The sequence below is a fragment of the Kogia breviceps genome, chromosome 18 (assembly GCF_026419965.1).
Source record: "Kogia breviceps isolate mKogBre1 chromosome 18, mKogBre1 haplotype 1, whole genome shotgun sequence".
NCBI lineage: Eukaryota > Metazoa > Chordata > Mammalia > Artiodactyla > Physeteridae > Kogia > Kogia breviceps.
In genome coordinates, this window is record NC_081327.1 from 6124885 (window position 1) to 6141465 (window position 16581).

Here is a 16581-nt window from a genome sequence, read left to right on the forward strand (position 1 = left end):
AAGAAACGTTTGCAGGAATATTTTGCGGTGAGAGGGGATGTTATGATGTCTGCCACTTTTTAAAAAAATAAATTTATTTATTTATTTTTGGCTGCATTGGGTGTTTGTTGCTGCACACGGGCTTTCTCTAGTTGCAGCGAGCGGGGGCTACTCTTCGTTGCGGTGCGCGGGCTTCTCATTGCGGTGGCTTCTCTTGTTGTGGAGTACGGGCTCTAGGCGCGCCGGCTTCAGTAGTTGCGGCATGTGGGCTCAGTAGTGTGGCTTGTGGGCTCTCTAGCGCAGGCTCAGTAGTTGTGGCGCACGGGCTTAGTTGCTCCGCGGCCTGTGGGATCTTCCCAGACCAGGGCTCGAACCCGTGTCCCCTGCTTTGGCAGGAGGATTCTCAACCACTGAGCCACCAGGGAAGTCCCTGCCACCTACTTTCAAGTAATTCAGCAAGTGGGTGTCCGAGACAGTGAGGGAACAAGGAAGCAAATCCAGCAAAGTGGTAAAGCTCCGCTGAGTCTGGGTTGGGGGTACCTGGGTGTGGTCATTTTACCGTTCTCCCAAGTTATCCTTATGTCCAAAATTTTTCTTAACCAAAGGTTGCAGTGAAGGCCAGTGTCATGGAATGAAGGGAGAATTCTTTGAGATTAAAAGAGACTCATGAGACTTCCCTGGTGGCACAGTGGATAGGACTCTGTGCTCCCAATGCAGGGGGCCCGGGTTCAATCCCTGGTCAGGGAACTAGATCCCACATGCATGCCGCAACTAAGAGTTTGCATGCCACACCTAAGGAGCCCACTAGCTGCAACTAAGAAGCCCGCCTGCTGCAACTAGGGAGTCCACGTGCTGCCACGAAGGAGCCTGCCTGCTTCAACTAAGACCTGGTGCAACTGAATAAAAAATAAATTACTTGGAAATAAATTGGGGCAGCCCCTCCCTGCCCAGCACTGGGTGGGGGTGGGGTGGGGGAACGGCTGCAATTCTCATAGGGCAAGGGATCGGAGTTGGTGAGGTGCTTGCCCAGGGCACACCCCAAAATTATGAGGTGGGGCTTCTAGATGCAAGAGGGCTTAGGTTCTAGCTATGCCCTTCCTTACAGGAAGAGAAAAGAGGCCCAGAGTGGGGACGAGGCTTCCCCAGGGCCTCAAGACAAAATTCATCCCTGGCTTTCACCAGCTGGGAGGGGCCTTGGGTGTCACCTACATCATACACTCCATTACAGCGTGTGTGTGTGTGCGCACGCACACACACACACACACACACACACACACACACACACACACACACACACACACACACACACACACACACACACATACACATGCTCGCACCCAGCTGGCTGTGAAGATTTGGGGCTACCCGCCAGCTCCCTGGCTCCCAGCAGGTGCTTAGCACCCTGGCTGAATCGAAGGGCACTGGTTTATCAAGCGCCTACTGTGTGCTGAGCACCTCAGCACAGGGTCCCTCAAAACTGCTCTGTGAGGTCAGACAGCCGAGGATACAAAAGCTCAGGGGGAGCCACGGCCCACGTGGTAGAGGGAAAGGGTTTAGAGCATAGATTCAGGAGTCAGGCTCTGCTCTTCCTTCGCTGCCCTGGAAAGGCAATGTCTTCTCTCCAAGCCTCAGTTGCCCGGTGTGTCTATTTCAGGGACAGCTGCCCTCGTCAGCCCTGCTGGGGGCACCTGGTCACCCCGGTGCAGTACCAGCTCACTGCAGTGCCCTCCGTCCACACCAGCGGCCATGAGCATGAGCAACGAGGGCATGAAAACCCCTAGCAGAGCTATGCTAACTCCCACTGCATGGCCTGGAATCGCCCCTCGACCTGCTGGGTGACCTTGGGCAAGGCCCTCCCCTCTCCAAGCCCTGGTTTCCTCATCTGTAACAGCTGCGATGACAGCCCCGACGTTCCAGGGCTGGAACGTTCCAGAGTCTGGTTTTGCAGGGACCCAGGCCCTTAGCAGGGGAGTCAACAAACAAGCGATTTGTCCCATTGTCTGTGCTGAGCCGGGAGGACGCCCCGCTCTCTGCTGCCCACCCTCCCTCAACCCGTCTCCAACAGCCTCATACGACATCCTCATCTGGGGCCTCCCAGCGTGGGCCCTGGGCTCAGCGCTGCCCCCACCGCAGCCTCGGAACAGGGGCTAGAGGCACCAGCCCAGCCTCAGAGGACTCCTGACGCAGACCCCCAGCACCCGGCCCCCCCTGCCCAGCCATGGGGTCGGAGGCCCCCAGACCCCAGCCCGGGTGGGCTCGGCAGTACCTGGCGGCGGGTAGCACTGCAGCAGCCGCAGGAGCTTCACCGAGAGCCAGGGAGCCGGGACGAAGTAGTAGGTGTAGTCCTGGAGGTCGGTGGAGGCCGAGGAGACGATCTGGGCGCAGAGGAGGGGGGTGAGGCATGGGTGGGGGCACGGGGAGGGGTGGCTGTGACCTGACAGTTCTATGGCGCGGAAGCCTGAGGCTCAGGGAGGGTGGTGAGGAAGCCTCGGGCACACAGCGAGTGACTGGCTGGATCTGGGACTGGTCGGTTTTTCCAAGTAAAGCTGGCATAGGGTGGGCAGGAAATCTCAGCCAGCCCGATCCCCTTCTGTGACGGGGACTCCAACTCTGCGCCTCACAACGCCCTGGGCCGCCTTCACTAGCACCCGGACCCCACGGCTCCCTGCAGAGTGCTTCCTTGGGGCCCTCCCCCAACACCCGAAGCTACGCAGGGACAGGAACTGGGTCTGACCCATTCCTGGGTCCCCGGGCCTACTACAAGGTCAGACACGAGAAGGGATCAGGGAAGAGGTGGGGGAATTAGCAACTTTTTTTCCTCACGGCAAACTCCTACGCCACCCCGGAAACCCCTTCTCCAGGAAGCAAGCCCCATCCTGCTCTGCGCCACCTCCATGACAGCAGGTGCCCCGCCCCCGCTGTTACTGTCTGTGTCTCCCCCACCAAGCCTGGCCCACAAGAGAATTCGGACGTGTGGTGAATGAATGAAAATACGAATGAATAAGCTGGTGTGTTGTTCTCTTTGGTTGAGAACACAGGCCTCTCTTGACCTGCTCGGGAAACATTTATATTTATTCCAAGTCTCAACTCAGGCAAGGATCACCTCCACCAGGAAGCCCTCCCGGACTTCCAGGCTGGGTGAAGTGCCTCCTTTGCGGGGGGCCGGCAACGTCCTTGCTACCTCCACGACTGCACACACCGCCCCTCTTATGACAATCTGTGCCTGAGTTGGCCCTGCCGTACATCCCTCCCCTCAACAGGACAGGGAGCTCCTTGAGGGCAGGCTCGGGTCTGACTCATCCGTGTCCCCCCCGGTGTCAGCCCACACAGAGCTGGGCCCACAGGAGGCCTCAGGGCGTGTTCCCAGGACAGGGGCGAAAGTGGTGAGAGGGGCAGAAGAGGAGGAAAGGAACAGCAGGAGAAGCAGGAAGAGGAAAGAGATGGGGGCGAGGAGGAGACACACAGGAGAGCAGCCTCCCTTCCTGGCTGCTCATCGTGTGCCCGGCCCTGTGCTCTTCATACAGATTAACACACAGCAGCTGTGCTGTGAGGCAGCCACTGCACTAACCCCCTGTGAACACATGAGGCAGACGAGGCCCAGAGGGGTGAAGCCACCTGCCTAGGCCCACATGGCCAGGACGTGACGGGGCCGGGATGAACCCGGCTCTGACCCTGAGTCCTTAACCACCGAGCCAGATGGTCTCTCTGGGAAAGTGAGGACCAGGGAGGTGCCCAGGGGACAGGGACGCCGCAGCTGGCGCTGACACCACACCAACCCGGCTCAGGCGGGACACGGCCAGGGAGATGCATGTCTTGAAGTCATCCGGGTTCTTCTTGCAGAGACAAGTGATGAGGCTGACAGCGGCTGTGACCACGCCCTGTAGGGGCAGACGAGTGGCAGGTCAGGGCCCTCGGGGGAGGGTCGGACTGGGGACAAGTGTCCAGGCTGTGGTTCTGAGAGTAGAGGCGCAGGGGCACTTGGGGCTGGGGTGGCCTGAGGGGTGCGCTTGGGTATGTACAGGTGTCCTGGTGGCTGTTTCACGGCTTGGGGACCATGAGGGACTGGAGCACCGGGGGTAGCGACGGAGGTCAGTGTCTCTGTGCTGGTTGGGCAGGCGGGGGGGAATCTCTGGGTGTGGGAAACAGAGGCTGGGATTTGTCTGAGGGGCTGGGTGAGTGATGGGTGTTGGGGACACTGGACAGGAACCCCGGGCATCCAGGTGGGAATCAGGGCGGAGGTGGGGGGCCCCAGGCATCAGGTGGCTGCCAGGGGCGGTGGGTCTTGGAGGCAGTGGTCCAGGGTCCCTGGGCACCAGGCAGGGGTCTCACCATGTGCTGGTCGTTGAGCAGGTGTACCACGCGGGCCGTCCACTCGCCCATGGGCACCAGGTCGGGCGAGGCCTTGTAGAGCCGCAGCAGGCACAGGGCTGCACTCTGCTTCACGCTGTCCATGCTGTCCCTGCCGGGACACAATGTGGGGTGGGAGTGGGGGGTCAGCGTGACCACGGCCCTGCACACCTGCCCCCTCCTCTCTCGCTCCTCCCAGGAAGCGTGTCCAAAAAGAGGAGGAAAAAGCCCGGCAGACTCAGGAACCCATCTGGCGCTGCCCTCACTGCCCATCGGGCCTCAGTTTCTTCATCTGCAAAATGGGTTGCATCCCAGTAACCTCACGGGGTCATAGGCAGGGCCGAGCAAAATGCCAGGTGTGGCTCTGCACCATCATTCAGTTACCGTCGACTTATTGAGCGCCTACTGGGAACCAGGCACTGCTGTCGGCTCTGTGGACAGAGTGGTGGACAAACTGGTCCAAAGTGTGTCCTCACAGGGACTTCCCTGGTGGTCCAGTGGTTAAGAATCCGCCTTCCAATGCAGGGTACACGGGTTCGATCCCTGCTCGGGGAACTAAGATCCCACAGGCTGCAGGGCAACTAAGCCCACACACTGCAACTACTGAGCACACGTGCTCTGGAACCCACATGCCACAACTAGAGAGAAGCCCTTACGCCGCAACGAAGAGTCCGCGCACTGCGACAAAAGATCCCGCATACCGCAAATAAGACTTGATGCAGCCAAAATAAATAAATAATCCACAGAGTATCAGATAAAGTTGTTCTTTCTTAAAAAAAAAAAAAAAAAGCGTGTCCTCACAGAGCTTACATTCTCACCAGGGCAGCTGGCATCCTACAACAGATACTGTCCACGTTCAGTGCTACAGAGCAAACTAGGGCAGGCACTCCGGGGATGCTATTTTGGGTTTTTGTTTTTGTTTTTTCAATTTTTAATTTTAATTAATTAATTAATTTTTTGGCCGTGTTGGGTCTTCATTGCTGCACGCTGGCTTTTCTCTAGTTGAGGCGAGCGGGGGCTACTCTTCGTTGGGGTGCACGGGCTTCTCATTGCGGTGGCTTCTTTTCTTGCAGAGCACTGGCTCTACGTGCACGGGCTTCGGTCGTTGCAGCACATGGGCTCAGCAGTTGTGGCTCGAGGGCTCCAGAGCGCAGGCTCAGTAGTTGTGGCGCACGGGCTTAGTTGCTCCGCGGCACGTGGGATCTTCCCGGACCAGGGCTCGAACCCGTGTCCCTTGCATTGGCAGGCGGATTCTTAACCACTGCGCCACCGGGGAAGCCCCTTGGGATGCTGTTTGGGATGAAGGCCTCACTAACAAGGCGCCAGGTAAACAGAAGACTGAGAGAAAAGGCTACAACTCTGCACAGAATGTTCCCAGCAGAGAGAAGAGCCTGTGGAGGCCTCGAGGCGGGCAGGCCTGCGTGTGGAAGGAGCCTGGGGGAGTCTTGTGTGGCTGGAGACAGGACAGAGCAGGGGCTGAGGGCCAGACCGCGCGGGGCCTTGCAGGCCATGGTGAGGACTATGCTTTCACCCAGCGGGAGATGGAGCTGCTGCAGGTGACAAGCAGGGAAGCTATGATAGTAAGGCGACAGCAGTAAAAGCTTCCACCCAGGGCCCATCCGATCTGCTCGGCCCTGGTACAGGCACTGGCTCATTCATTTTTTTTTTTTTTTTTTTTTTTTTTTTTTTTTTTTTTTTTTGGTTTTTGTGGTACACGGACCTCTCACTGTTGTGGCCTCTCCCGTTGCGGAGCACAGGTTCCGGACGCACAGGTTCAGCGGCCATGGCTCACGGGCCCAGCCGCTCCGCGGCATGTGGGATCTTCCCGGACCGGGGCATGAACCCGTGTCCCCTGCATCGGCAGGCGGATTCTCAACCACTGCGCCACCAGGGAAGCCCTGGCTCATTCATTTTACCTCCACAACAAACCGAGAAAATAGGTACTCCTATGGACCACTGTCCCCAGATCTGACTTATGTTTTTAAAAGGTCCCTCTGCTGCCGTGTGGAGAAGAGACTGTGGAAGGCCGGGGCGGTGGGGGGGGAGGTGGCTCAGACCCCGCTGCAGCCGTGCAGGTGAGAAGTGGCTCTGTTCTGATACATTTTTACTATGAGGTGGTGGAGACAGAAGAGGGGACAAGGTGACCCTCAAGTTTCTGACCTGAGGGACCTGGCGAGTGGTGAGACCATTTGTTGTGTGGGGACCTGGGGCAAGATGGCAGGTGAGGTGCTGAGTGGGACCCAAGTTTGATACTGAACAGATACAAAATTGACATGCTAACGAGACACCCAGTGGGGCCCTGGACCCACAGGGCTGTGCGGCCTCTGGCAAGTGCCCTTTGCTCTCTGAGCCTCCAAAATGTCCTTCATAAAATGGGAACCCTACTCCCCTCTTCAGAGGAGAGGAAGCCTGTCAAACACTGTGGTGGGCTGAATAACGCTCCCCCCACCGACACGTCCACATCCTAATGTCCAGACCCTGTGAATGGGTTCCCTTACATTCAAAGGGGACTTTGCAGATATGATGAAATCAGGGATCTTGAGATGATCCTAGATTACCCAGGTGAGCCCTAAATGTACTCACAAGGTCCTTAGAAGAGAGAAGGAGGAGGATCAGAGTCAGAGAGATGCAAGGACAGATACAGAGATCAGAGAGAAGATGCTACCCTGCTGATTAAACATGGAAGGGGGGCTTCCCTGGCGGCGCAGTGGTTGAGAATCCGCCTGCCGATGCAGGGGAGGCGGGTTCGTGCCCCGGTCCGGGAAGATCCCACGTGCCGCGGAGCGGCTGGGCCCGAGAGCCATGGCCGCTGAGCCTGCGCATCCGGAGCCCGTGCTCCACGACGGGAGAGGCCACAACTGCGAGAGGCCCGCGTACCGCAAAAAAAAAAAAAAAGGTGGAAGGGGCCATGAGCCATGGGATGCAGGCGGCCTCTAGAAGCTGGAAAAGACCTGGAAACAGATTATCTCCAAGAGCCTCCAGAGGGCACCAGTCCTGCTGACACCTTGATTTTAGTCCAGTGAGCCTCACTGTGGACTTCTGACCTCCAGAACTGTGAGAGAATCAATGTGTGTTTTAAGCCCCTAACTTGTGGTCGTGGGTTACAGTGGCCACAGGAAACTGAACAGGCACTGGGTTAGCACAGAGCCTGGCAGCCAGCAGTGTCCCGTCCCAGAGGGCTGAGTTCATGGCCCGGTCAGTACCCAGGTCCCAGCATCACGAAGAGCGTGAAGCACAACAGTGTTCTAGAAAGCACTCCCCAGTCTCTGGGGTCAGACACGCCTGCTTATGGGGCGTGATCTGGGGGATAAGGCATTGACCTTCTCTGACTGGCAATTTCCTCCTGGGGAAAATGAGGACCCCCAGGTTGGGGCATGAAGAAGTGAACCTGGGTATCGCAGCCTCGAGCCCAGAGTGGGTCCTAGGAGTTGTCTCGACCGCCCGGGCCGGGCCTTACAGTGACATTTTCCCAGAAAGGATCCAACAGAAGCACAGGGGAGGGAGGGTCCCAGGAAGGGTGGGTGAAACTGCAGGAGTCAAAGGCCAGGTGAAAAGATGTTTTACTGGATGTGTAAGAGAAACATGAATTGCATGGACACGGCGGCTCCGTTTTCTCCCGTCAGCTAGGCAGACTCGTGCGTGTTGGCCAGGCTGGGGACACGGGAGCCTTTGGGTGCCGTGGCCACGGGTGGACACGGACACAGGCCGTCAGAAAAGGAGCTGGGCTACCCCTGGTCAGGCAGCTGCTGTAAGGGATGCGGACCTAGACCAGCAATTCTGCTCCCAGACACCTGCCCCGGGGAAAGGCACACACCCGTGCTCAAGGTCATGGCATAGGAAAGATCGTATTAGAACCAGAAACCAGCAGAAGGTCTGCCCACAGCGGAGCTCCACGAATGGTGGTCTTTCCACCATCATCATCACAGCTCACACCCCATGAGGCCTGCCTCTGGCGCAGGCTCTAAGAGCTTCTACATATTAGCATGTTTAATCCTCAGCACAGCCCTCTGAGGAGGTGGATTCTATTATCATCTCCGTGACAGGTCAGGAAACGTCCCAGGAGAATCGCAAATAAACGAATAAGAGCGGGGACTTCCCTGGTGGTGCAGTGGCTGAGAATCCATCTTCCAATACAGGGGACGTGGGTTCGATCCCTGGCCAGGGAACTAGGATCCTACATGCCGTGGGGCACCTGGGCCCGCGCAGCAACTACTGAGCCCGCGCACCACAACTAGAGAGAAACCCGTGTGCTGCAACGCAAGACCCCGCATGCCGCAACGCAGATCCTGCGTGCTGCAACTACGACCCAATGCAGCCAAATTAAATAAATAAATAATTTTTTTTTTTTAAAAAAGAATAAGAGCGATTGATCAACTTGGTTAAGTTACACAGAGACTGTGATACCATGTAGGTAAAGTTGAAAGCTACATAATATAGGGGGGTGCGCCTGGATGTAAAAGGACAAAACGTACATGGGAATAAGCACCGGGAGGAAGGCCAGATGGAGAGATGATATGAGGGACCTGAAGGGGAAATTCAACCACAGCTGTTTTTTCTTTCTTTCTTTCTTTCTTTTTTTTTTTTTTTTTTTTGAAACAAGGCATAATACCTTATGACCCAGCAATTTCATGCCCAGGCAGCTCTGCAACAAAACCGAAAACAGAGTTCACACAAATGCGTGCATTATTTATCACAGCCGAAAGGTGGAACCTTGGTGATGAAGAGAGAAATAAATTGTGGTCCATCCATACAGTGGAATGTTATTATTGGCTCATAAACAAGGAATGAAGCCCTTACACATACCACAGAAGGGATGAACCTCAAAAACATTATGCCGGGGGCTTCCCTGGCGGCGCAGTGGTTGAGAGTCCGCCTGCCGATGCAGGAGACGCGGGTTCGTGCCCCGGTCCGGGAAGATCCCACGTGCCGCGGAGCAACTAAGCCCGTGAGCCGTGGCCGCTGCGCCTGCGCGTCCGGAGCCTGTGCCCCGCAACGGGAGAGGCCGCAACAGTGAGAGGCCCGCGTACCGCCAAAAAAAAAAAAAAAAAACATTATGCCAAGAGAAGCCAGACACAAAGGCCGCATACTGTGTGATTCCATTTATCTGAAATGTCCAGAATAGGCAAATCTTTATTTTATTTTATTTATTTTTTTATTTTTGTGGTACGTGGGCCTCTCACTGTTGTGGCCTCTCCCGCTGCGAAGCACAGGCTCCGGACGCGCAGGCCCAGTGGCCACGGCTCACGGGTCCAGCCGCTCCGCGGCACGCGGGATCCTCCCAGACCGGGGCACGAACCCGCGTCCCCTACATCGGCAGGCGGACTCTCAACCACTGCGCCACCGGGGAAGCCCAAGGCAAATCTTTAGAGACAGAGAGCATATTAGAGATTGCCTGGGGCTGGGGAGAGAGGGTCTGGGGAATGACTGCTGATGGGCACGGTGCTTCTTTTTTGGGTGATGGAAATGTTCTGCGATGTTTTTGCAATATTTTGCAAATATGTGCAAAAGATAGTGGGGATGCTTGAACAACACTGTGAATGGACTAAAGACCACCGAACTGTACACTTTAAAGTGCTTAAAATGGTGACCTTTATGTTATGTGAATTTTACCTCAAATTAAAATTTTTTTAAAAAACTACCTAATAAAACAGTAACCCAGAGTTCCCTGGTGGCCTAGTGATTAGGATTCTGGGCTTTCACTGCTGTGGCCCAGGTTCAGTCCCCGGCCGGGGAATATCCATAAGCCACACGGTGCAGCCGAAACCAGAACAAAACAAAACAAAAAATCAAAAACATAAAAACAGTTCCTCTGTGCCCTAGTCACTGTTGAGGTCAAGTTTCCAGTCCTGAGAGCCCAGCCTACAGTCAGACAAGCCCAGCGTGGCCTGTGACTTTGGCAGGGCTGGGCCCCTTGTGCGAAACGGTGACATCACCTGTGCTCATATGTTTGTCACACTGGCTTCTTTCTCAGCCCTCAGAGGTGCCAAGCTCTCCCCAGTCAGGGTGACCGGCCACCTGACTCACCCAAGCCAATGCCAGCTGCCTGTCCTGATCTTAAAGAAACAGTCAGCAGCATTCACCATGGCTGACCACTCCCTGCTCCGTGAAAGTTTCTTCTCCAAGCTCTAAGCCACAGCCCATTCTGCATTTTCCTCCCTCTCCCTGGCCAGACTTCCACACGCTCGATCACCCCAGCCCTCAGCCTTTGGTCTCTTCTCTTCTCTGGTCACATCCTGCTTGAGGGACCTCATCCGGCCATGGCTTTAATTACCATCCACCCTGCGCTGTCCTATCTGGTGGCCCCCAGCGACACGAAGCTACCGGGCACTTGAATGGAGTGAGTCCAGACTGAGATGCCATGTGTGTAAATAACACAGAGGTTTCAAAGACTTAACGCAAAAAATAATGGATAATGTGTATGTTGATCTAATGTCAAAATGATTCTGGATGGATCAGGTGAGATTAAAATATTAAAATTAGATGCGGAGGGCTTCCCTGGTGGCGCAGTGGTTGAGAGTCTGCCTGCCGATGCAGGGGACACGGGTTCGTGACCCGGTCCGGGAAGATCCCACGTGCCGCGGAGCGGCTGGGCCCGTGACCCACGGCCGCTGAGCCTGCGCGTCCGGAGCCTGTGCTCCGCAACGGGAGAGGCCACAGCAGTGAGAGGCCCGCGTACGGCAAAAAAAAGAAAAAAAAATTAGATGGGGAATTCCCCTGGCAGTCCAGTGGTTAGGACCCTAAGCTTCCACTGCAGGGGGCACAGGTTTGATGCCTGGTGGGGAAACTAAGATCTCGCGTGCCGCACAGTGTAACCAAAAATTAAAAAAAAAAAAGAAATTAGTTTTATTTATTTTTTTTTAATTAATTAGTTTATTTATTTTTGGCTGCACTGGGTCTTCATCGCTGCATGTGGGCTTTTCTCTGGTTGCGTTGAGCGGGGGCTACTCTTTGTTGCGGTGCGCGGGTTTCTCATTGTGGTGGCTTCTCTCGTTGCGGAGCATGGGCTCTAGGTGTGCAGGCTTCAGTAGTTGTGCCACACAGGCTCAGTAGTTGTGGCTCACGGGGTTAGTTGCTCTGCAGCATGTGGGATCTTCCCGGACCAGGGCTCGAACCCGTGTCCCCTGCATTGGCAGGCGGATTCTTAACCACTGCGCCACCAGGGAAGTCCCTACTTACTTGTTTTTACTTTGTCTACTAGGCATCTCAGATTCAACATGGCCAAACCCAGCTCTGGATCCTCCCCCTCCTTCACTTGGTTCTCCCCCACTCCCTCCTTCATCATTCATCCACCTGTTCAACTTCACCCCTCTCTCTCTCTCTTAAACCATATACAATCAGTACTGTCGTCTTTCCTTCCAAAACATACAGCTCTAGTAACTATTTTCTGCAACAACCCTGGTCCCAGCCACCATCAGCTCTGCCCAGGACGGCAACAGACATCTCAATGGTCTCCCTGCTACCACGCTTGGCGCCCACGACAGTCCCTAGGTTACTTGAATCTAAGGATCATGTTCTTTCATTGATTCTGGTATATTCTTAGCCATAATCTGTTCAAACACTGCGTCTGTTATGATTCTCTCCCTTCTCTCTTTCTAGAACTCTAAACAGTGTTGTTAGATTTTATCTCCCTTGACTGTTAACCTCTCTTTTAAATTGTTCCATCTCTTTGTTTCTCTGGGCTGCATTCTGATTAATTTCTCCAGTTCTTCTGCCTATTTACAATCCTTGCTTTGGTTCTGTCTACTCTGCTGCTAAACTAGACCACTTAATTTTTTTTTTAATTTAAATGTTGTCCATTTATTTTTAAAAAATGCTTACACTTCATTCCATTTTTAAACTGTTCTCTTTTTTCTTGAAACCTATTAAGCATATGTATCTTACATTCTGTATGAAAACTCCAATCCAACTGTTATTTTCCATTTTCCTTCTGCTGGTTCTCCCTCATGGTGCCTTGCGTCTTGTGTTTAGTGATTTTCGACTGTGAGCTACTCATGTAACTTGGAGCTTCATCTGTGGAAATCATTGAGGCCTATGGTGAAAGTGGGTTTCTCCCAAAAAGACTTGTTTGCTTCTGTCAGGCACTGGGGTACTAGCAGTTTGTGTCACTTAAGCTAAAGTTTGGCTTAAGGTTCTATGGATGACCCAGGAAGGGGAAAATCGGACTGAACACCAGTGTGTGGGCTGTTCCATGCCAAAGTTCAAAAGGGATAATTTTGCTTATAGACCCTAAGGGGATTTATTTCTAGGTCACCCTCACTTTGAAGTGTGGCCTATGGAGCCCCTGCTTGAATCAGCTTGTCTTCTGTTCCCAGAGGCTATAGGGGCCCCAAACCAATACCTAAGTTCATCCAGGTCAGCAAATGCCCTAAACAAATTCCAGCTTAGGCACTCTGCTCACCTCCCTGAGTGTCAGGCTCCTCTTAGCTTGTGGCCTGTGTGTCTCCTTATTTTCTTGCTAGCTCATGAATACATTGAAGAATATTTCCTTTCTTCTTTTAACCCACATTGATAACTGGGTTTTGGGGAGACCCTCAGGCAGGAATCTAGCCCACAAGCTGCCAGAAATACAAGTCCTACCTTCTCCCACACCAGGTTGAGTGATCTTTTAAAAGTACAGGGGCTGGGCTTCCCTGGTGGCGCAGTGGTTGAGAGTCTGCCTACTGATGCAGGGGACGCGGGTTCGTGCCCCGGTCCAGGAGGATCCCATGTGCCGCAGAGCGGCAGGGCCTGTGAGCCATGGCCGCTGAGTCTGAGCGTCCAGAGCCTGTGCTCCGCAACGGGAGAGGCCACAACGGTGAGAGGCCCGCTTACCACAAAAAAAAAAAAAAAAACCCAAAAAACAGAGGCTTCATAAATAAATAAAAAAATAAAAAATAAAGTAGCCTAAAAAAAAAAATACAGGGGCTTCCCTGGTGGTGCCATGGTTAAGAATCCACCTGCCAATGCAAGGCGCACGAGTTCGAGCCCTCGTCCAGGAAGATCTCACACGTCGCGGAATAACTAAGCCCATGCACCACAACTACTGAGCCTGCGCTCTAGAGCCCATGAACCACAACTACTGAAGCCCGCGCGCCTAGAGCCCATGCTCTGCAACAAGAGAAGCCACCACAATGAGAAGCCCAAGCCCTGCAATGAAGAGTAGTCCCCACTCACTGCAACTAGAGAAAGCCCATGTACAGCAATGAAAACCCAATACAGACAAAAATTAAAAAACAAATAAATAAAAATTAAAAAAATAAAATAAAGGGCTTCCCTGGTGGCGCAGTGGTTGAGAGTCCGCCTGCCTATGCAGGAGACACGGGTTCGTGCCCTGGTCCGGGAAGATCCCACATGCCGCGGAGCAACTAAGCCCGTGAGCCGTGGCCGCTGAGCCTGTGCGTCCGGAGCCTGTGCTCCGCAACGGGAGAGGCCACAGCAGTGAGAGGCCCGCATACCGCAAAAAATAAAAAAATTAAAAAAAATAAAAATAAAATAAAATAACAAAGCCAAGCATGTCATTTACCTACTCAAAACACACCTATTGCCTCCCAATTTCAATGAGAATAAATCCATACTCCCCCTATTCTCTCGCTTGTTCACCACAGTCAAGCCAGAGACACTATCTCTTGGTTCCTTGAATGTACAAAGCTCATGCCTACCTCAGGGCCTTTGCACTTGCTGCTCCTTTTGCTTGGAGCACTACTCCAACCTTTTTTTTTTAACATCTTTATTGGAGTATAATTGCTCTACATTGTTGTGTTACTTGCTGCTGTATAACAAAGTGAATCAGCTATATGTATACATATATCCCCATATCCCTTCCCTCTTGAGTCTCCCTCCCACCCTCCCTATCCCACCCTTCTAGGTGGTCACAAAGCACCGAGCTGATCTCCCTGTGCTATGCAGCTGCTTCCCACTAGCTAGCTATTTTACATTTGGTAGTGTATATATGTCAATGCCACTCTCTCACTTCGTCCCAGCTTACCCTTCCCACTCCCTATATCCTCAAGTCCATTCTCTGCATCTGCGTCTGTATTCCTGCCCCGCCCCTAGGTTCTTCAGAACCTTTTTTTTTTTTAGATTCTATATATATGTGTTAGCATATGGTATTTGTTTTTCTCTTTCTGATTTACTTCACTCTGTATGACAGACTCTAGGTCCATCCACCTCACTACAAATAACTCAGTTGCATTTCTTTTCACGGCTGAGTAATATTCCATTGTATATATGTGCTACACCTTCTTTATCCATTCATCTGTCGATGGACACTTAGGTTGCTTCCATATCCTGGCTATTGTAAATAGTGCTGCAATAAACATTGTGGTACATGACTGTTTTTGAATTTTTTCAGGGTATATGCCCAGTAGTGGGATTGCTGGGTCGTATGGTAGTTTTATTTTTATTTTTATTTTTCTGAGGAACCTCCATACTGTTCTCCATAGTGGCTGTATCAATTTACATTCCCACCAACAGTGCAAGAGGGTTCCCTTTTCTCCACATCCTCTCCAGCATTTATTGTTTGTAGATTTTTTGGTGATGGCCATTCTGACCGGTGTGAGGTGATACCTTCCAACATTTCTGCATGACTGTCTTCTCCTCACCATTCCAGTCTCAAATTACATGTCACCTTTTGCAGACCCTCCCTGATGAGTCTGACTTAAGTAGCCTTCCCGACCATCTCTGCTGCCCCCCCGCTACCCTGTTTTGTTTTCTTCAGAAGAATTGTCACTATCCGAACTCAGCTCACTTCTCTGCCTATGTGTTTGCTCTTTGGATTCCCCCCGAGATGTAAGCTCCCCAAGGATGGGCACGGCTGTCTCCGCTGCTCCCTCCTGCCTCCCCACGCCCAGAACAGTGCCCGGCACGTGGCAGGTGCTCAAGAAGTGTTTGCGGAACAAGCTCCTGCTTCAGGAAGATCACACAGGCTGATTCACCACCCTTCACACCTTTCCCTTTTCCACAGCCCACTCCTCCTCCTCACCCAGGTCTCAGCCAGACCCCACTTCTTCTGAGAAGCCCTCCCTGACCCCCCAGGCTAGGTCAGGCGTGCCTACTACATGCCCTATGGGCTTTTGCGCCCCACAGCATGGTTCTGAGAGGAAATATATGTTTCATCCCGAACTTATTCAATCGATGTTTATCCCCCACTGCAGGCCGTGAACACTGGGAGGAGGATGACCATGTCCATCTCTGGTCACGGCTACATCCCCAGCGACCAGCATGGCTCCGCCCACATATATGCTCAACGGGTGTTTGCTGAATGAATGAATGAGAAGAGGCAGAAGTTCTGGAGGGCTGTCACCGACATAACTGAAGGTTATCACCTCTTCTTTACTAGATGTCAAAGGTCAGTCAGATAGACATCCCACTGGCTTTGTTGGGAAGCTGCCTTACACTGCTGAGTCACTTTGCTGAGATGACAAGAGACAACCATGGGGCTGCCACCGGAATCACAGTGGTGCCAAGGCTGCTGGGAGACCTTGGGCAGGTGACAAAGCCTCCCTGACCCTCAAACTGGGTTGGGTCTTGTCTACCCCTCCCCCCCACCTGGGTCCCCAACGCCTCACCCAGCCACCAAGATGCGAGGGATGTCAGCGGCAAAGGCCTCGCCCATCTCACGGCTGCCCACGTTGGCGATGCAGTGCAGGGCCAGGCACATGAAGGTGGGGTTGCGGCTGGCCAGGTCATTCTTGATGGCGTTGTTGATGAGCCGGATCAGCTCCGAGTTGGAGTTCACCAGCACCGAGATGAACAGGTAACCCTGGGTTGGGGAGGGAGGTGGGGGGCTTGTTGCCTTGTGGCTAACCGGCCCTAGACCCCAACCCTCAACCCCGGAGTCTGCACTTCCAGCCCCTCCCCCCTCAGACTCAGGAGTCCCGGCCCCCGGCCCCTCCCCCCTCAGAACCAGGAGTCCCGGCCCCCGGCCCCGCCTCCCTCAGACCCAGGAGTCCCGGCCCCCGGCCCCTCCCCCCTCAGACCCAGGAGTCCAGGCTCCCAGCCCCCTCCCCGCTCAGACTCACTATCTGCTTCTCCGTGTACTTGTTGGAGCTCAGCAGGTTCACGGCCTCCATGTGCCCAAAGTCGATGTCGTGGCCGAGCAGGAAAATGAAGAGCAGTTTACACACATACTTTTTCTTGCTGTAGCCGTCCAAGGCTTTGTCCCCTGGGGCCAGAGGAAGGAAGAAAGGGGAGGCAAAAATGAGGAAGCATCGTACCTACAAGTCCCAGGTATCCCAGCCCCAGGGCACAGCCCGCTCCTCCCACAGACCCCGGAGC

General features: G+C 53.8%; 1 protein-coding gene across 2 annotated transcripts in view; it reads right to left on the bottom strand.

Annotated features, from left to right (window-relative positions):
- The window catches only part of AP2A1 (adaptor related protein complex 2 subunit alpha 1), a 38363-nt gene that overhangs the window by 8007 nt on the left and 13775 nt on the right, over window positions 1-16581 (bottom strand). For both annotated transcript variants that reach the window (XM_059046196.2, XM_059046195.2), the window contains exons 3-7: window positions 16326-16468; window positions 15873-16066; window positions 4309-4438; window positions 3756-3857; window positions 2246-2354 (exon numbers count right to left, since the gene is read on the bottom strand). In XM_059046196.2, coding sequence (XP_058902179.1) covers window positions 2246-2354; window positions 3756-3857; window positions 4309-4438; window positions 15873-16066; window positions 16326-16468 — 678 coding nt within the window. The remainder of the gene's footprint in view (window positions 1-2245; window positions 2355-3755; window positions 3858-4308; window positions 4439-15872; window positions 16067-16325; window positions 16469-16581) is intronic.